At 36.5% G+C, this 22,198-nt stretch overlaps 1 protein-coding gene across 2 annotated transcripts; it reads right to left on the minus strand.

Annotated features, from left to right (window-relative positions):
• Positions 1-1,620: 1,620 nt before the first annotated feature.
• LOC137586291 (uncharacterized) lies at positions 1,621-21,440 on the minus strand. Of its 2 annotated transcripts, XM_068302299.1 has the most exons (7): positions 20,383-21,440; positions 20,250-20,314; positions 14,838-14,924; positions 13,206-13,331; positions 12,292-13,080; positions 12,137-12,232; positions 1,621-2,866 (listed from the first exon to the last, which is right to left on the minus strand). In XM_068302299.1, the coding sequence occupies exons 2-5, from the start codon at positions 20,278-20,280 to the stop codon at positions 12,944-12,946; spliced, it is 381 nt and encodes a 126-aa protein (XP_068158400.1). In that variant the 5' UTR covers positions 20,281-20,314; positions 20,383-21,440; the 3' UTR covers positions 1,621-2,866; positions 12,137-12,232; positions 12,292-12,943. The 2 variants fall into 2 exon arrangements, 1 of the variants encoding a protein (XP_068158400.1); XR_011033746.1 differs by lacking the exons at positions 1,621-2,866; positions 12,137-12,232; positions 12,292-13,080; positions 13,206-13,331; positions 14,838-14,924 and adding an exon at positions 19,938-20,180 and having other exon boundaries at positions 20,383-20,660.
• Positions 21,441-22,198: the final 758 nt, after the last annotated feature.

The following is a 22,198-nucleotide window of genomic DNA, read 5'->3' on the forward strand; positions in this document are numbered from 1 at the left end:
TATTTTAGAGAGCACATAATGCTTTTCTTGCGTTGGCGATGTGAGCAGACTGAAGTTATTAGAAATGACAACGAGCATACGTTACGCGTTCACAACACCTTAATAAAAAAAAACAAAATAAAATATCATGTGTTCAATAACCTGAACTTGAATGCTGTTCTTGCAGAATTGCAACAAAAAATCAAAGAAGAAAATAATTCTGAAGAAGTATCAGCTAGTCAATTCCTAAATGATGAGTTCGTGGCTTTGGCTGTACCCAATATTGAAAGAAATTTATATCTATTGCATGCTGACAATTTTGAAATTGAGGCCAAAGAAGAAAACGTAATCCGTATAATTAAGCTACCTCCTTTAGTAACAGATAGTAATCTTTGTTCCCTTTTACGATTTTGCTGTTGCTTTCAAAAATGACAGAATCCGACATTGAGCTCTTCAAAGAAAGAGTTGTCTTCTTAAGTGACGTTCTTTCCAATGCCATACATTTATTTTGCTCCAACGATGAAGTTAGTAAATATATATAGTACCAGGAAACTTGCCCAAATAAATACTGAGGAATTTGTTTCAACGCCAATTGATACTATTAAAGCAACAAATATGTCTACCACTTATACACAAAAAATATCAAGGCAATCGCAAAGTATGAAGCAGTCTAAACCTGAAGGTCTTCCCTACTCCTTACATTTAAAAACATATTTTCCTATATGTCTGCCAATATGGTAGGGTATACACATTTTTTGTTTCGTTTCGATACCATAGATTTCGGGCAAATTGGTAGGGTATATACATTCTTGGGATCATTGATCATAAATACTCTATATGTCTTCTGATTGTCAATAAAAATTTGTTCGCCGTAAAATATATTTTGTATTTCAATTTTTTTGTATTTTAATATATTGGTATGTTATTGTTTTTATTTATTTAACAAAACAAATAGTTGATGTAAAAAAAATTTAACTTTGGAAACAAATCTCAACTTAAAAAAAAACAGAGGTCGGGGGTCGGGGGCTAAAGTCAAAGTTTGTATAAGTTAACACATCCGGCCTGATATAAGTCATCGGCCTAAATTCAGCATGGCCAGCAAACCTGCAACTTTATTTCTGCTTTCCATGCAATCGCTTCTCCGCTGACAACGCTACACGCGCGGACGTCGCGACAAACTTGATCGAACATAATTGCTGACACAGCGATTATAGGTCAGGGCTAGCTTAGCATAAAAACATTTTGTACTTTTAGTTTTTAGTCTTTTACGTACAATAAACGGAATCGGTCGATCCAAATTGGTTATCTTATACTTGGTGCCATCGCACAAGTAAAGAACTATATTAACTTATACCCTTGGAAGTTTTTTGTTACTCTTTCCTTACCTACGGTCTTCAAAGTAGGAAAAACGTTTTAAAGGATTTCTTTATAGTCAAATATTTGCGAAACGGTTTATCAAGAATATACATAAGTTAGTTCTTAAGACATTTTCATAAAATAAAGATCAATACGTTTTCGAGTCTCAATAGTCAATTTTTTTTTTTAGTTGGTGAAAGAATTGGAGATATAACTTTATATACGGCTCATAGTTGCTCAGCAAGTGAATAGGGTTTCCGGAGGAGAAGAATAACCCAATCTTCATTCGTTGAATTCAAAATATGAACTGATTTTATTAACAAAAGTATAGAGTTTATATAGGGAATCTTAGGCTCTAGGAGGTAACAATTGTTCTTAAAATATCTCATTCTAATGACCCACGTTTTTCGGGGGTTGAAAATTGTTTATATTTCATGCTCACCGTCGGTTACTTGATACTCCGCCGCTGTTACAATCTTAAGTGTTTTCCACAGAGTGTGGATGCATGTTTTTGTTTTTGGAATTAAGCAATAATTGTCATAGGAATCTTTATGACTTATTTTTCTTGTGTGTTTTGTGTATTTCTTTGTTCAATCTGATTTGGTGAAGGCATTTCAGATGAACACGATGTTTATTCTTAAACAGCAAGTTTGTTTTGTTCGTTGTAGGTAAATAAATTTAAAATCGGTTCGAGTTCGACGTATTAAATTATTCATCTTGCAAGAATGGTTCCTCCAGCTGGGTCTCATCCGAAGATGATGCAAAGAAGCGACGAGCTTAACGCGTAAAAAGTATAAAACGCGGCTTAACGATTGCAGGTACTTCTCTAGGTGTCCAATCGACTTGCTTGGGATCGCTGTATCCAATGTACAAGTCAAGAAATTGTTACACACCGTGGTGAAGTCGCGAATGAATCGCAACGAGGTATCAATGGATCGCATCGTTGAATGACATCTTGATGGTCGGTCCCACCATTCACGGGAAGCTGTACTCGACTTTGCTTCCATTTTGCTTTGCATAAGTATGCGTTGACCGCTGACGTCAAGAAAATTTATCGTCAAGTAATGTTACATGAAGCAGATCGAGATTTCCAGCTCATTTTGTTGAGGAAAACTCCAGATTATTTTTTGAAAGTGTTCAGGTTAAACACTGTTACGTATGGTATGGCGCCAGCTCCGTTTTTGGCAATCCGGTGTTTGACAAAGCTGGGTGAGATGATGGAATTGTCACATGCAAAAGCTGCTGAAGTTATTAGGCGTTGAGGACCTTCTGACAATCAAGTCTGAAGTGTCACCGGCATTGTTTAAAGCAGGTTTTGAGTTAATCAAATAGTTCTCAAACAGTTTTTAGTCTCCGCTTCTCTAGCACAGCAGCGCCGGTAAGAACTTCAGAATCAGATTCAAGGCACTTGTTGTTTTTGGTTACCTGGAGAAGACATATTTCATTTCAAAATCGATGAGTCTCCGAGCGACAAAACGGAACATTCTCTCGGTGACATCTCGTTTATTTGATCCGTTAGGTCTTCTGAGTCCTATAATTATTAGAGGAAAATATCAAAGAAGTTAAATTCGGCTATGCCGAAGTTTATATACCCTTGCAGTCCTTGACAATAATAATTTCACATGTTCAAAATTTGTTTTCTGCAACTCAATTCATTAATATACAAACAAAACAATTTTACTCTTCATACTATGTACAATTTGTTCTTCTTCTTCCCTCATTCCCTAAGCAAAGCAACGCACGCATACACATACAGTTTATGTAGCGTTGCGTCTGTGTGTGTATGCATGTGCTCTGTTGATTTGATGATGACGTAGTAGGCAGCAAGCAGAGCTGCCGGCAGCGATTGAACCGATTTATATAGACTGTAACTTGTGTTCTATTTATCCGATCAGGGTCAAATTTTGGGATCTGAGATTTTATATCAAATTCTATTATATTGGTAAATTTCATGGGGATACTCCAATTTTTGCAAAAATTTTTGTTCCAGAGTTATATGATATAGTAGTCCGATCCCAAAGATTTTCATACTTTATCTCACCCGGGTAAAAAAAAAGCTCCCAAAAAAAATTTCATCCCGATAGCTCTTAAGATGGCTGAGTAAAACGCGTACGCACCGACGGACAGACGGACAGACGGACATGGCTATATCGACTTAGCTTCTCATGCTGATCAAGAATATATATACTTTATGGGGTCGGAAACGTCTCCTTCTGTGCGTTACAAACATCTGACCAATTTTATAATACCCTCTGCAAGGGTATAAAAATCTTAATGCAAGAGCTGGGGCTCAATAAATTTGGAGATATGTACATAGCATGGATTGAATACAAATAATTCATGGATTTGCTGATGCCTCAATGAGAGCATTTGGTTGTTGTATCTAGGTTCGAGTCAACATTGCGGAAGGTTTCAGCACTTTATTGCTAACAAATCGACCACGTTTGATGATGTGATTCTATCACCATCAGAGCAGTGAGTTCTTGTGTATTATGATTCAAATACACGCCATATCAAACAATGGGAAATTTGCCGGTGTGTGATTTAAGTACTAACACATTTCTTATGCATTTCCAAGGAATCTTCGGCCGGAGAGGAATACCCCGAGTGGTCCACTGCGACAACGCACAGTTGGGGCCTTTTGGCACTTTACATTATGAATGAATGTTTGTCAAGTGCTTGGGATTCGTGGTGCTGTAATATTCAAGGTCAAAGTCAGAAAATATTTCCAAGCTTGGTTTTCCTTTAAAAATGGTAGTTTTCAATCACAAACGGAAATTTTCATTATTTTAAACGATGTTTTATTTTGATTTTCTAACATAATTACAAAAAGTAATACAATTTTTTTACATTTTTATACCCTTGCAGAGGGTATTATAAAATTGGTCAGATGTTTGTAACGCACAGAAGGAGACGTTTCCGTCCCAACAATATATATATTCTTGATCAGCATGAGAAACTGAGTCAATATAGCCATGTCCGTCTGTCCGTCCGTCCGTCTGTGCAAATCAACTTCACGCCGCCATCTTAGGAGCTATCGGGGTGAGACATGGTATTTGAGCTACTTATAGCCCGGAGCAGATAAAGTATGAAAATTGTCAGGATCGGACCACTTTATCATACAGCTCTAGAAGAAACATTTTCATAAAAATTGGAGTATTCCCATGAAATTTACTACGTTGATTAGAGCTGGAGAACTATCGATGGCACTATCGTTACTATCGATGGTTTGGCACTATCGAGCTGTCATACGATAGTGTGATAGATGGCGCTGCATTACCGATAGTGTCATCAATAGTTTGGTTTCACATCACTGCAATACAATTTGCCGCATTTATTTTTGGCGTCGTTTGCACTTATACTATAAATATAAGTTTTCTTAGTGAATTTTAAAGTGATTAAATTTAAAAGTTGATAAATTACAAAGAAATGGATCGCTTCATTCAGAAAGGTAATTATCATGACGTATTTTTTAAGCCATTAGAAAGTATTTTAACCTAGTTTTTGTCAAATACAAGGTAAACGTCGCGGCTCTACTCCGGTTTGCAACTGCACCTTCTTAGACTCCGAAAAGGATGTTGTGTCCGAGAAACAAACACAAAAGATGAAAAATAAAATATCTGAAGTTTGGAAATATTTTAAGCGGTCCGACGACAAAAAATTTGCAAAGTGCCTAAACTGCGCAAAAGAATATAAAACAATCGGAAACACTTCGAATTTGCGGGACCATTTAAAAAGATTTCATCCAGATTTAAAAGACCACGCACCGGATTCTAGCACAATAGCTACACTTCCTGATAACGACAACACAGCATCTACAAGCAGCAGTTGCAGGTCCAGTATGCGCTCTATGGACTCGTATTTGAAAAGAGCCGTATTCTACGATGCGAACAGTAAGCGAAAGATCAGAGCCCTAACCGAAATGATAGCCAAAGATGTGCAGCCAAACAGTGTCATCGAAAATGAAGGCTTTATAAAGTACACGCAAGTCTTGGATCCAAGGTACAAGCTTCCAAGTCGAACGCAATTAAGAGATGTGCTGATGCATAATTTGTTTCGAGAAACTTCGGCCAAATTGTCCGCGATGTATTTCAAATATTGCCGTCACATGCGGCTTGTGGATCTCAAGTGCAAATGTAAACTTTATAACCGTAACATGCCACTTTCTCCATGTGTATACCATGAAAACAGCATCGTTAGCCACACGCAAGTTAATTGACCCAACTAATCACTCGGCTCAAAATATTGCAAACACCTTGCGAGAAATACTAAACTTTTGGAATGTTTACGAAAAAACTATTTGCATCGTTACAGACAATGCCAGTGCAACGCTTAAAGCGTGCGAATTATTAAATATACGGAATCTGCCATGCTTTGCTCATACCTTAAATTTGGTTGTCCAAGATGGACTCAAATTAGATAAAGACGAAGCATTTAAGGCTTTATTTACAAAATGTAAGGTGATAGTAAAATTTTTAAAGAAAAGTTCCATAGTAAATGAAAAATTCAAAATGGTTCAAGATAAATTTGCTTACACCCTTTTACAAGAAATGCCTACAAGGTGGAACAGTTTCTATTACATGATACAACGAATCCTGGCAACGCACGAAGCTATTGCAACGGTTCTACTGTCCACTAAGCATGAAGTTCTTTCATCTACGGCAGAAAAAATAAATATTCTAAAAGATATTGAAAAAATATTGTCATTTTTCCATCAAATTGGTGAAAGAATTTGTGGCGGAACGTATGTATGTGACAATTTCATTAATTATACCTTTGACATGGCCTGTACCGAAAAATACTAAGTCTTTCACCACAATTGCAAAGTCAGAAAGGAGAGACAATGAAAAATATATTATTGGAGTCCATTTCAAAACGGCTGTCTACATACGAGGAAGGAATTGTGACGAGAATAGCAACAATAATACATCCGAGGTTTAAAAGAGATGTGAATGCTAAGGAAGCAGAAAACTTTTGGAAAATGAATTGGTGAATTGCACTAGTGAGGAAATCCCCATCAACGCCGATTTGGACCTCAGCACCAAGACGCAGGACTCGTTCCTTGATTTCTTAGATTACCGTGCCAACGATAAACGTGGAAATGCGCGCTCTAATGCCATAATCGTCAAGCAGCAGTATTTGGAGAGAGCTCTAGCTAATCAAGATATAAATTAAATAATTAATTATTGATAAACAACATCTAATTTTTAACATTAAATTTTATTACAGGTTAACCAGATGGACTTTCCATGTATGAATAAGTTAATTTCAAGATATTTGTGCATCCCCGCAACATCTTTCGAGTCCGAAAAGGCGTTTAGCAAGGCGGGACAAATTGTTTCTGACAGAAGAACGCGACTTAAGGAAGAGAACATAAAAGTTCTTTTATTTTTAAATCAAAATCTTTGGATTAAGTAATATTCTTAAATGAAATGATGTATATATGTACATGAAAATATGTATGAAAACTTAAAAAGGATTCTTAAGCAAATTATCTTGTTATTAACAAAAAATTAATAAAATAATCTAACAAAATATAAGATTTTTTTTAGCATCAAATCAAACAACTGTTGCACTCTTTTTTTTGACTATCGATCCACCACCATCGATCCACTATCTATAGTACTATCGTCACTATCGATGGTTTCGAAAAAACTATCACCCACTATCGATGGCGTCCACTATCGATATTTCTCCACCTCTAACGATGATAGTATTGGAAGTAAAAACTCAGATTCCAAAATTTCCAAATCTGATCAGATATTGGGAAAAAATTCAAAAACACTGACAAGACAGTGCCTTAAAAAAAATAAAAACCTCCTCGGATTTGATCCTTCTATTTTATTTCACTGTGGTGTGAAAATAAAAATATTTTATTTACACAAAACGAAAAGAAACAAAATTTAATTTTGTGGAAAGTTTTATAAAAAAAAAAAACGGGTAAAATTACCCGTAAAATCATGGGCTCTAGGGCCAGGGGTGGTAGCCCCTTCTCAGAGCTAAACGGATTCAAAAAGCCAAGAATATCGCGGGTATCGAAGGAAAGAAAAATTACCACAAATGAAATCCAATCAGAATCTGAAATTGACGAAGTAGAAATGACAGAATTGTCAGAATCCAATGACTCGACACCAAAGGAAAATCAAGATACAACAGAAATGTCAGAATCCAATGACTCGACACCAAAGGAAAATCAAGATACAACAGAAATGTCAAATAGCAAATCGCAAACTAACGTTCTATATTATAACAATACACACAAGAGACCATTTGTGGTGTATGTAGACAGAGTAGATGAAAATAACAAAGAGAGCAATAAAAGCAGATTACCAATTAATCCATTAGAGCTAAATGCAGTTTTGTTTAAACTAAAAGTCAAAGACATAATAGCTGTCAATAAAATAGGATATGGACGTTGCAAGGTAGAATTTAAATCGGCAGCTGCAGCCAACGTATTCATCGTATCGGACCTTAAAAAATATGAGTATGAACCCAAGTTACTAAAGCATTTCCTATACAAAACTGGAATCATATTCCAGATCCCTACAAGATTCTCAGACGAAGAACTTAAGGAGTATATCTCAGCACCAGTGGACATACACGAGATTATTCGTGTGCGTAGAAAGGAGAAGGACAATCTAGTTGCAACATCTAGAGTTAAAATAGTTTTCAAAAGATCTCAAATACCAACAGAAATAACTTTCCTATACTCAAAAGTTCCAGTAAGTCCTTTTGTACCTTTTAGTCAATGCTACAGATGCTTCAGATTTAATAACTGCGCAACACTGCAAACAGTTAGACCAAAAGTGCAGCAAATGCTCCCTGTCACATGATAGAGAAGAAACCTGCACACAAACTAATTGTATCAATTGCAAAGAAAACCACCCAGCTACCTCAATCGACTGCCTGAACACCTACACGCTCACATCCCATATAATAAAACATTAAGAAACATGCAAAACAGACGAAACGAAGAGAGAAACTCTTCTGAAACAATGAATACATGGAAAGCGACTCTAAACGAACACAAAATTACTTTAAATGAGAAATACGTTAATACACATGCAAACAACACATTTAAACCAACATATGAAGATTTTACAGTACAATATACAGAGCCTAACGCATAACAATAACAAACATCTACTAGAAATATTTTTAATAAACAACGACATTGATATAGCAATTATATCTGGAATCTGGGTTACAAATAATGCTAAGTGTAGGTTAGCGAATTACAACTTTATTTGCAACCCCAGAGCAGATGGATATGGCGGAGTAGGCATATATCTAAAAAAATATATAAAATTCACACAATTAAATTGCATTAGTGAAGTAGAAGTGATTTCAGTGTCCACTGTAAGCCTGAAACATAACATAAATATATTTAGCGTCTATGCAGCGCAAAGTTTAAATGATGATCTTTTTGAGAAAGGATGCAAAGATATTCTAATGAGGGCAAACCAGACTAATGGTTTAGCAATCATAGGAGGAGATCTTAACGCCAAATCACACTTCACACGGACGCATTAATTTATTTAAAAAGCAGTAGAACATTGAACAACTACCTACATAAAGTTAGAAAAAAAATATGGACGAGCTAATGGACGAAATTCCAAAAACTAATTCAGCAAAAGAAATGTGGCAAAAAATTGCAGACCTTAAACAATATAAAAAAATTAAACCGACAAAAAACGAAAAAAACTGATGAGGATCATGAAAAATTTCTTAAACAAATGGCGTCGGTACCTTACACTTCAGATTGCATTAGAATGAACCCACCTGACAACTGGCTACTACCCGCTAGCAACTCAAACTTTACTGACAACGATTTACTTGACTTTTTAAATTCCCGCAACCCGGACTCAGCAAAAGGTCCAGACAATATCTCATATAGAATGCTTCTAGCCTTACCACCCTCAGAAATTCAAATTTTGGTATCCCTGCTAAATGAGACCATAGACAACGGTGACATACCAGCTAGTTGGAGAAAAATAAAAGTAGTACCTGTCCCTAAAAAGAATCTAGACTCAGCTATAATAACAAACAATAGACCTATTTGCCTAGTAAGAGTAGTTTTCAAATGCTTAGAAGGATTGGTAAAAACAAGGATGGAAAACCATATAAACAACAACAATATATTGCCCCCGAGATCTTACGGCTTCCGTGAACACCACTCCACATCGCACTGCATCAATAACGTTTTAAACCTTTCAGCTAATCTGAAAGCTAGCGGCATGCACGTTTGTGCATCTGTATTGGATCTAAGCAAAGCCTTCGACTCTGTTAATATTCCCATTTTAGGCAACAAGCTAATAGATTTAGGTTTCGATCACAGACACATACAATTCATTTGCAACTACCTTAAAGAAAGAGTTTTGACTATGGGAAGAACAGAAATAAATATCAAAGAAGTTAAATTCGGCTATGCCGAAGTTTATATACCCTTGCAGTCCTTGACAATAATAATTTCACATGTTCAAAATTTGTTTTCTGCAACTCAATTCATTAATATACAAACAAAACAATTTTACTCTTCATACTATGTACAATTTGTTCTTCTTCTTCCCTCATTCCCTAAGCAAAGCAACGCACGCATACACATACAGTTTATGTAGCGTTGCGTCTGTGTGTGTATGCATGTGCTCTGTTGATTTGATGATGACGTAGTAGGCAGCAAGCAGAGCTGCCGGCAGCGATTGAACCGATTTATATAGACTGTAACTTGTGTTCTATTTATCCGATCAGGGTCAAATTTTGGGATCTGAGATTTTATATCAAATTCTATTATATTGGTAAATTTCATGGGGATACTCCAATTTTTGCAAAAATTTTTGTTCCAGAGTTATATGATATAGTAGTCCGATCCCAAAGATTTTCATACTTTATCTCACCCGGGTAAAAAAAAAGCTCCCAAAAAAAATTTCATCCCGATAGCTCTTAAGATGGCTGAGTAAAACGCGTACGCACCGACGGACAGACGGTCAGACGGACAGACGGACATGGCTATATCGACTTAGCTTCTCATGCTGATCAAGAATATATATACTTTATGGGGTCGGAAGCGTCTCCTTCTGTGCGTTACAAACATCTGACCAATTTTATAATACCCTCTACAAGGGTATAAAAATAAGAAAAGGAGTAGGTCAGGGTAGCTGCCTTAGTCCAATACTTTTCAATTTATACACAGCTGAGCTGCACAAGATAAGCAACCAAATTAACAGCATACTATTTCAATATGCTGATGACTCTTTCCTGGTATGTTACCATAAAAACTTTTCAGACGCTAAAAACATATTAGAAAGACAAGTTACAGAATTTAGTAAAATGTGCAATAAAGTCAACCTGTTATTCAACCCGAACAAATCTGCTGCTTTACATTTTAATTTAAGACGTAAACCCCTACAAATAATATGCAATAACGTAGCTATAAGGGACGTAGATAAAATTAACTACTAAGGAAGACTGATTAGCACCAATAATTCTACGACCCAACACATAAAGGAAACAATTGCTAAGTCAAACAAAACAAATATGTTTCTTCATATGATTAATGGCTGTCGTCTTGGCACCCATCCCAAAAATGCAATTCTTTTCTATAAGGCCTTTACAAGGAACAGGTATAAATATGCAAGCTCTTCATTTGCAAATGCAACTAAAACAGTAATGGGCATCATAAATACTCATGCTAACTTACAATTTAGGAAGGCCTTGGGGCTTATTAGATCAACTCCAACTAATATAATATACCACCTAGCGGCCGAACTTCCACCAGAGTATAGAATTAAATTTACCACAGCAAAAGAACTGGTCAAGGTCTTCGCTTATGGTCTGCCAGCGGCTTCGCTTCTGTGCAGTGTCTTTCATTCTAATAAAACAAGTTATGCCAAAGTGTATGCTGAATTTAAAGATGTCCTGGACAACATTACACCCATAGAGCCAACTCCTATACGCACACGAAAAATCTTCGTAGATGCCAATTTTTCGAAAGGTGCCTTTAAAAACAAAAGAGATGCAAATGAAACAATGATTCTCTTTCTGTATAAAGAAAAAATTAAGAACTTAAATTTAAAGAATTTTGAACTGATTTACGCAGATGGTTCAGTTTCTGACGATTTTACTGAAAGTGCTTTCTTTCACTTGGGCTCCAACATCACAAAAAGCTATTACAGCAATAAAAAACTGTCATCATTGACTGCGGAACTCACAGCTTTGGAAAAAGCAGTGGAGTTTGCTGATTCGAATCACCTCTGCAAAGTGGAGTTCCTAACAGACAGTCTTGGAGCAATCCAAACAATTAGAAACCCCAAGAACAATAATTGCTTTGCTCAAAGAATCCTTAAAAATATAGAAAATAGTTATAATATCATCTCAGTCGAAGTACACCACATACCTAGTCACTCAAACATAAGAGAAAACGATTTAGCGGACACCGCAGCCAAAAATGCGAGACACGATGGAGTATTCACGCACAAAAGCTGGACAATCAACGATGCTATCAATCATATGTACAACATCGGAAAGCTTGTGACGTAACATATATTTTTATAACCTTTCAAGAGAGAAAAAGTCCGTTAAAAATTCAAATTTAGGCTGTACAAGTGTGTTCATTGGCACAAATACGGTCCCAGCCTTTATTTTTTGTTTGTGTATTGATGAATTGACTTGCGGGGAAAGAAATTTCAAAAAGTAAAAATATTATTGCCAAGGTCTGCAAGGGTATAAAAACTTCTGCATAGCCGTGTCGTAGGTCTCCACATATTGGGATTATTTACATCTGATAGGTAAATGTTTAACCTACCTAGTGTAAGTAGTCCGGCATTGATCCTTGTTAGTTGTATTCCACCAAAGTTAAAAAACGCCAATATTTAGTGAATTTTTTTAAACGCTTCTAGTTCTAAAACGATTATTAATTATTAAAGTTTTTAAACATGATATTAAAAAAAAATAACATACTTTTCAGATAATATCGATTGTTGAAATCGCCCAATATTCAGTTTTAAAGTTGCGATTTTAAAAATTATCATTTATTCGCATTTACTAAAAATGTCTCAATTTTGGGTTCCTCTGGCACCCAGAATCTCAAACGATTTCAAACATTTTTTGGATTCATAATCTCAGAAGTATTTCCTATCGATTGTAGGTACGACAACATCGGAAGGGTCTACCTACGAACAAGCGATCCACAAATTGGCGCCCTTGCCGATTTTTTGAAGGCCTTTTAGCCCTCCACGGGGGCCGGTGTTAGCGCAGATGAGCGCTATGTGTATTCTTTTTGTCGTCGTTTAATGTTTGATGTTGGAGTTGGGTGAGATCCGAGAGCGTGGGAGTCGCATGGATCGAGTTCAGTTACAAATTTTAAGAATAAATATATATATATAAAAACCCATCGAAAGCGGGCGCTTTTATTTTGTCTTATCTAAATCACGCCAAATAAGGGTCCAATTATATACTGCCAATATATAAACGAAGTTATATACTCTTATGATTTTTCACACCTGTTAAGCTTGCGGAGTGCTTCGATTGAGCCCCTCTTTTTGCTTTGGACTCCACAGTTTTCCATTCAGGGTGAACTATGGAAGCTGAGGTTTTGTGAGCTGGCTGTGCATTACTTCTGGGTCTTATCACCACGTGTACCTTTGTGAAAAGCTTTTCGGTCTGCAAATTTTGTCCTGCTGATTTCCTGTAGTGTCCACTGCGTCTTTACATTCATGGTACTCTCCTTTTTTGTCAGGTCTGCGAATGCTGAGAGCGCAGATTTATTTAACGCTGTGCTTGGTCCTTCATGTCGTTGTTTATATATTTGGAGATTTGCAGGGCTTTAGCTAGCTCACCTAAGTTTCATACCATTATTACCGGGAGTAGAATACCTAAGTCTTCGTCTCCGGGACCAACAGGTTCGCATAAGGCGTTCATCTGATCCGTCTGCTGTGGCGCGATCTCTTCGTTCGGATCGGGCGTCCAAGCGGTTGGAGTTGACCATCGGCTTGGCTGATCTGGCGGTATTAATACACACAATTACTGAATATTACAATCTAAATATTGAGTTTAACAGTAGATTCTCAATTTAAAAATTGCAACGTTCACCCAAATGGTACAGTCTAGAAGTATGAACCGCTTATGTGCGCTGTTAAGGGCTGTAATCTTACAGTGTCTGCTACAAGTATCACCTGTGACGGTTTACATTGACCAGCACTGCTGAACAGCTGATACTATCGAGTGCAAAGCAAAATTGCCGAAGGAGCGGGAAAAATTCCCCAACTTTCTCACCCACACCCACAAAGGAAGCTAGGTGCTCAACCCTCCTCTGGTAGTGAACGAATTACCCAAAGTAATTCGGAAAACCAATAAGTCTCTACATATGTATATTCAGAAGAAACTGTGAATGTATACACATTCAACTTATTTTCATCAAAATCAAAAATGAAAATACAGACAACAGGTGCAGACATAACAATTATAGAAGAAATGAAGCAAGAAAGTCGACTCGTCGACTTGGGTATACCATACACCAGGTGAAACAAATATTTCAAATTTCGAAAACCAAATGTATGTCTATTAAATTGTTTTTACATGTTTCATAGTATGTGCTATCTCGCTCACTCTACAAACACACGAGCACTCTAGCGCCGCCACTAGCCAACGGCCAATTCTGGCCTTGTGGACCGCTTAGTAAAATACGTTCATACGCATATTTTGCATGTTTCTAGTCCGATTTCAACAAAATTTGGTAGTTTTGTAGTTGAGCGTGGCAAAATTTTTAAATAGCCAGTTTCTGCGCGTCTATTAAACTAGTCTGCATACCAAATTTTATGTCTCTATCTAATATACTTTTTAAGAAAAACAGTTTTATGTGATTCCTGGGGGCGTAAGGGGGCGTGGCAAAAAGTTTGAACAATTAATTTCTGCGCGCTAACTTAACGGGTAAACAAACTAAATTTGATGTCTCTAGCTGTTATACTTTTTAAGAAAAATAGTTTTATGTGATTCCGGGGGGCGTAAGGGGGCGTGGCCGAAATTCCAATTAACTCTATATATGTACATGATACACGAGTATACATACCAAATTTGGTGGCTCTAGCTCTTATAGTCTCCGAGATCTGCGTGTTCATACGGACGGACGGACGGACAGACGGACATGGCTAGATCGACTCGGCTGTTCATCCTGATCAAGAATATATATACTTTATAGGGTCGGAGAAGCTTCCTTCTGCCTGTTACATACATTTTGGCGACTTTAATATAAGATTTCACCCTATGGGTGTATGGTATAAAAACAGATACCTTTGAACATATAGATACTTCAAATACGATTGAAATTTCAGGAATCGGTGAAGGTTTAATTATTTCCAAAGGTCTAACCCTTATAGAACCTTCAACAAAATGAACTCATAATTCCACATAGTAAATTAAAATTTCCCGAATCCATTTGATGGAATTTTAAGACCAGTGTTACCGCCGTCATTACACATTTAAAAATTAAACATCCTAATAATACACACCTGTGACAGCAATACTACAAACCTCCCCGCAAGATCTGAAGTAATCCGACAAATAAATATTCCAAACGAAAATACAAATATCGTCATCTAAAATCAAGAAGTCGAGAAAGGAATATTTATTGGAAATTCGATCTCAAGTCCGAATCAAACGTTTGTCCGAATTTTAAACACACAAAAAGGAATAAACCTTTTAAATTTGAAAGACATAAAATCTACATAAACAAACCTCCCACCTACATATATATGTTAAAAAACGTATTAAAAGAGCTCCGCGCCAAGATAAATTTGGTTTAGAAAACGAATTAATTACAACAAATAATTTTTACAAACAAGAACTAAGATTGAATGATAAACAGCCAGGATACATAAAAAACCAGAGGGCCGGGGCTAACTTCGACCGCGTCAAAGTTTGTATACCCTTGCAACATTTTTGGTAACTCTTTCCTTACCTAATAGCAATCAATGTATAAGAACGTTTTATCTAAAAAGGCTTATGTTTGCATAATCGTAGGAAATAACGAAGATATTGATCAAAGTCACTGTTTTCCACCGATCGTTCCTATGGGAGCTATATGATATAGTCACCCGATCTTTATCAAATTCGACACAGTCATTAACAGATATATTAAATAAAGAAATGTTTAATTTGAAAACAATCACGTTAAAAGTAACGAAGTTATTTACAAAAGTCACTGTTTTCGCCCGATCGTTCCTATGGGAGCTATATGATATAGTCACCCGATCTTGATCAAACTTGGCACAGTCATTAACAGATATATTAAACTAACAAATGTTTAATTTGAAAGCAATCGCGGTAAAAGTAACAAAGTTATTTACAAAAGTCACTGTTTTCGACCGATCGTTCCTATGGGAGCTATATGATATAGTCATCCGATCTTGATCAAATTTGGCACAGTCGTTTATAAGCGTAATAAACTCTCTAAATAACGAAGTTATTGAGAACAGTCACTGTTCGTGACTTTGGGGTTTGTATGGGAGCTATATGATATAGTGGTCGGATCCGGCTGAATCCGAGATATACAACGCCTGCAGTATATACAAGCCTACGTGCAAGCCTACGTCTGTAGCTCTAACGGTCTAGGAGGAGTTTGCGTTGATCCAGTCGGACGGACGGACGGACGGACATGGCTAGTTGAACTCGTCTCGTCGTGCTGATCAAGAATATATATACTTTGTATGGTCGGAGATGCTTCGTTCTATGCGTTGCACACTTCTGACCAAAATTAATATACCCTTTTTGCAAGGGTATAATTACAGAACACTACACACTCATAAGGAAGAAATAACAAGACAAGTCGTTAAACTCATTAAAGACAAAATAGTTGAACCTTCAGTGCCGAAAAAGGTTTACCAGGATGGGAAAAGAAACGATGGCAGTTAGTAATACACTATCGACAAATAAACAAAAAACTATTGTCCGATAAATTCCCATTACCAAGAATAGACGATATTCTCAATCATCAACTAGGCAGAGCCAAATATTTTTCATGTCTTTTCAAACTAATAACCGGTTTCCACCAAATAGAATTAAAAGAAAAGTCGCGACTTTAACCAATAGTTTCGGGGGAAAAACCATGATGTTAAGTTTCGTAAGAAGCATAGAATTACCGGATCAAAAGCCTTAAGCCTAAAGTCGGTTTCAATATCATCAGTTTCACACTTTTTACGGAAGCCATGGTGTACATGGGTAGTCAACTCTAAAAGGTTGGTAAGCGACGAACGACCTTTCATGAAGCCATGCTAACAAGAAGAAATAGTGGATCTAGACAGGTGTTAACGGAATGACGTAATAATTTTCTCAAATAGTTTGGGTATTGCGGAAAGTTTTTCGATGCCACGGTGGCTAGAAATATCCGATTTGTTGCCCTATTTTTGAATAATAATACAAGACTCCTTCCAAATATCAGAAAAACTACAAGTATCACTTGATTTAAAGAATAACCGAGATAGGGAAATCGAACACATTTTAAGCTTGCAACTAAGAAAATTATCAGGCCCGGGTACGAAGGAAGACTACAGTAGTAAAATAAGTCGACTGAAAGAAGTTAGCAAACAGATCGGCAATATTTATTATCGGAATCATTATTAGCTGTCTGGTCATTTAGTCTGGAGGTGGAAGGTAGTATATTAGAGCGTCTTTTGGAATTAACAAAGTTGTAAAATCTTTTGGGGTTCTTATAAAATTCAGCCTTACAGCGAACGAGATAATTGTTGTAGCATTGAGTATTTAAAAGACAAAATTGAGATTTGACTATAAAATAATTTGCATAGTCAAGTCGCGAACCAGTTTTTTTAAATCTTTTAAAATATCTCGATTTAATGTTACGAAGATTAGAGAGCCTACGAGTGAACCAGATTGGCGCGCTGGAGACGGTAGAGACATTCACATAAGGAACTCATTTATCAATAAGAGAATTAAGAGCAGAGTAGAAAAACTTCACTGCACAATCTTTATCTCAACACTCAAATAGAAATGACCCATCAAAAGATAAAATATGGCTGTTGAGAAGATTGAAATTTGTTTTACGAAAACATCTACGACGAGAATTTGAGATGTTTTTAAATGAATTAGTAACGGAGTTCTAAGAAATAGTAACTTCAATGGTAGGGTGATAAGGATCTTCAGGTTTCACTAGTGGCTGTGTTTGTGATACAGCACTAACAGTGGGATCAGAGACAAAAACAAGATCAAGGATTCTTTTAGAAGAGTTAAGGAAAGAATTCAACTGATATAGCGGGCATTCAAGTAGGCTATCAAGAAAAACATCTTGAGATGAAGGAATTAAGAAAGATAGATTATCATCAACAAGCCAAGAAATATTAGGCAAGTTAAAATCACCTAAAACTATAAGAAAATCACGATCTTTAAGACGAATATAAATAGTTCGTGAAGCATCAGCATGGCGCACGTAGGTCATGTAATCAGAATCTGGAGGAATATATGTACAAGAGATATATATAGGCTAAAGTTAGAACATGTAACTTCGACGAAATTCGAATAAACTCAACACCTAAGGGGAGATCAATCGGCACCACACTTGAAGACAGAATCGAGTTGACAGCAATGAGTACTCCACCGCCACGACGACGAACACGATCAAGCCTATAAGAAATAAAGTTACTAGAAAGAATTTCAATATCCAAAACAGAGGAGTTAAGCCAAGTTTCAGAGAAAGCTAATACATATGTCAGCCGAAAAGGTTTGGCTATCACAGAACAGGTTCGAGAGCTTGGTAAGAAGTCCTCTTACATTTTGATAATGAATGCAAAGACTAGACGTTATTAGTTTTTTGAAGCAGAAGATAAAGAAGGAAGGTGGACAGGCAACGGACGAGAGCGCTTATTAGGCGCAAACTCGTGTACAACTAGGCCCTCTGGCCAAAAATTAGGGTCAACCATAGCTGAGAATAGAGCTGGCAAACTATCGATGGTGGGCCCATTCGATATTTTCGATGTTTTGAGTGAAAAAATTCGATATATCGATACTATCGAAATATTTGCGGTCTTTTATTTTCATTTGAATTCAAAAATTAAAAATTGTTCATTTTATAATGTATATATGAAGAGAAACAAAAATGATAGTACTTTGGTAAAAATAACATTTTATATTGCTTCATTGCAAATGTATTTTCATACTTATTATAAATATATACACCCATGATGAATATAATAGGTACACCCCTTAAAATTAATTTTTTTGACTTTAAATTAGCACAACTTTTTTTCTTTTACCTTAATCACCAAAATTGAAATGCACATTTGTTTATTGAACATTTGTGTATTGTTTACCATAATTTGGAAAAGAAAAATTATTTTATTCAAAAGTTACAACAAAAAATATGAAATTTCAGAATTTCGTGCTTGATGAAAATAATAGGTACACTTTAATTGACTAAGTTTTATTTTTTTTTTTTTTGGTTTTGAAATCACTGAAAATCTATTTTTGTTTCATTATCTGATTAATATGGAATGTATCCACCTTAATTTTACCGTTACTTTTCTCATCCGACTGGGAATACTCTTAATCAAAGCTTGGCAGGACTCTATCGAAGTCTTCTTCGACGCACTCCCACAATTGTCGGTTGTTGCCACTTTTTTCTGTTCGAGACTGATCCTATAGCTCACCCCACAAGTTATCGATGAGATTCAGATCCGGAGACTAAGTGGGCTAGGTAAGAGCGACCACTATATTGACCTCTAACCAAGTTTTTAAAATTTTTGAGGTGTGTTTTACGTCGTTATCCTGTTGATAAACCCACCACAGGGACTTTTTTTCCTCTAAATATGCTAGCATAATATTTTCCAGGACATCCCTATAGTCAGCTGCTCCCATCATGTCAGATACTAGGAATATTGGATAGTGTTCTGACCAAGACAAACAACCCCACACTATAATATTTTTAACACCATGCACCACTGTAGCGGTGATCAAAGTTTTTGGTTATAGGGCGCCTTAAATGTTAGGAACAGTCATTTCCGAAAAGATAAATTTTAGTTTCGTTGCTAAGAAGGATATTAGGCCGGTTTTTTTGAACTTCAGATGCTGCCCATGTGAAGTAGTCGTTAAGAAATCTTTGCTATATGATCAAATCTTTGGTTCGCATCAAAGGAACCCTTCTTGCGATACGAACTGATAGATTAGCCATTTGTAGTCATATCCTAATTGGAAAAACATTAATATCATTGTCCATTTTGGATCCAATGGCTCTCAAGGACTCGAAAGTGTCCGAATTTCTTAGGTTAGGAGTGGTTTTCTCTTGACCCAGTTAGTCTCCGGATCTGAATCTCATCGATAACTTGTGGGGTGAGCTATAGGATCAGTCTCGAACAGAAAAAAGTGGCAACAACCGACAATTGTGGGAGTGCGTCGAAGAAGACTTCGATAGAGTCCTGCCAAGCTTTGATTAAGAGTATTTCCAGTCGGATGAGAAAAGTAACGGTAAAATTAAGGTGGATACATTCCATATTAATCAGATAATGAAACAAAAATAGATTTTCAGTGATTTGAAAACAAAAAAAATTAAATATGACTTAGTCAATTAAAGTGTACCTATTATTTTCATCAAGCACGAAATTCTGAAATTTCATATTTTTGTTGTAACTTTTGAATAAAATAACTTTTCATTTCCAAATTAAGGTAAACAATACACAAATGTTCAATAAACAAATGTGCATTTAAATTTTGGTGATTAAGGTAATAGAAAAAAAGTTGTGCTAATTTAAATTAAATTTTAAAGGGTGTACCTATTATATTCATCATGGGTGTATATTATGGTTTTTTGGCCACCGTATTTTCAGCTTCCACATTGCAGATGCCGCCATCTATACATATGTATGTACATATAAAATTAGTTTCACGTTTCTAAGAATAAAATAAAATATAATAATCACCCTTGTTACTGTCAATCAGAAACTTGTCCATTCCAAAACCACCTCCAATAGCAACGAAAGATTCACTAAATAATAAAGGTTATTATACAGGATTAAATAGTAATCCAACAAATTTTTTAACACTTCCACTTACCCAAATTTTAGTTTTCATTCGCCATGTGTTGCGCCAGAACAAGTGATGTGAAAAAAACGCATCGCGGTATATTTGTTCACTATCGATAGTGGATAAAAAATATCGATGGTGGCGCAGAAACGTAAATATTCGATACATCGATAGTACCATCGATAGTTTGCCAGCTCTAGCTGAGAAGTACTCATTTGGTACTGTAATTTTAAAAGAGGAGATTTCGCGAGGCCTAGAAAACTTAAACTTTTGAATTAAAACCTTAGCAGGGCAAATATTACCAATGTAAGCTGCCACAGACGACTCAGAAGTATCTGGAGCAAGCCTAGAGATAAATAATTGTTTGCGATGAGGCACTACAGTTAGTGGAGGCGGAGGAGCATTGGGATCCGCAAGTGATTGAGAGCCAGCATGATCCTGTGATTGATCAGAGTTCCCGTGAGGGATAGATTGAGGTACACCAGGGCTTGTAATGGGTACTTCAATCTGAAAAGAAGAGCATAAAGAGGGACAAGAAGATGGTGTAGGCGAAAGTAAAATCGGAGAGGAAGTAATAGAGCCAGCATGATCCTGTGATTGATCAGAGTTCCCGTGAGGGATAGATTGAGGTACACCAGGGCTTGTAATGGGTACTTCAATCTGAAAAGAAGAGCATAAAGAGGGACAAGAAGATGGTGTAGGCGAAAGTAAAATCGGAGAGGAAGTAATAGAAAGAGCTGGCGACTGCTTACGAGGCAACTCAAGGGTACATTTCTTGTGCAATTTCTCAGAAGGTGGAACAAATTTGAATTGCGACAATAATTGAACGAAGATCCCTATACATACGGCTAAAATCAAGCTGCTGGCTGGCACAAGATGGGCAAGTCCAGCGCATTAAGCCAAGCTCAGGCTTAGACATAGACAAACCAGAAAATTTGTCGTAGTCGCGGCCATTGAGGCCAGCACATTTTAAGTGAATAAGATTATCGCAGAGCCAACAAGATGTTGCTCTATACTGATCATCAAAACGATCAGAATATTTGCAATTAGGTAGACAACAAGCCATTAAAAAGCCGAAAGAAAGGCAAAAAAAACTTTAAATATATAAGAATATATAGAAAAATTAAATTCACAGCACAAAGATAATTATTGATAAATAATCAATAATTACAAATAAAACAAAGAGGCAGCTAGAGTGCACAGCACAAGAAAGAGTGCAAGAACAGTTATAAGCCGAGCTTTGAGAGGCGGCCTTACAAAAGTGATTTCGCGGGAGAGAAGCTGAGCACAAGCACAAAGCAGAGAGAACAACAAAACCAATAGCGCTGGTGGTATTATGGTGGCGATGAGGGGAGCAACTGTAAAAGCAATGACGAGAGAGAAAAATAAAAAAAACCAGAGGGCCCTTGCAACTTTTTTGGTAACTCTTTCCTTACCTATTTACCATTAATGTGGAAGAACGTTTTATCTAAAAAGGCTTATGTTTGCGAAAGAATGGCCTACAATCATAGAAAATAACTAAGATATTGAGAAAAGTCACTGTACGTGACTTTGGGGATTGTATGGGAGTTATATGATATAGTGGTCCGATCCGGCTGAGTCCGAGATATACAACCTGCAGTATATACAAGCCTACGTGCGAAATTTTGTTATCCATTTGAGAAGTTTGAGTTGATCCAGACGGACGGACGGACGGACGGACGGACATGGGTATTTGAACTCGTCTCGTCGTGCTGATCAAGAATATATATACTTTGTATGGTTGGAGATGCTTCGTTCTATGCGTTCTGACAAAAATTAATGTACCCTTTTTGCAAGGGTATAATTAAATGCATTATACACTAAT

The sequence above is a fragment of the Drosophila tropicalis genome, unplaced genomic scaffold (genome assembly GCF_018151085.1).
Source record: "Drosophila tropicalis isolate 14030-0801.00 unplaced genomic scaffold, ASM1815108v1 contig_979, whole genome shotgun sequence".
In the NCBI taxonomy this organism is placed as follows: Eukaryota; Metazoa; Arthropoda; class Insecta; order Diptera; family Drosophilidae; genus Drosophila; species Drosophila tropicalis.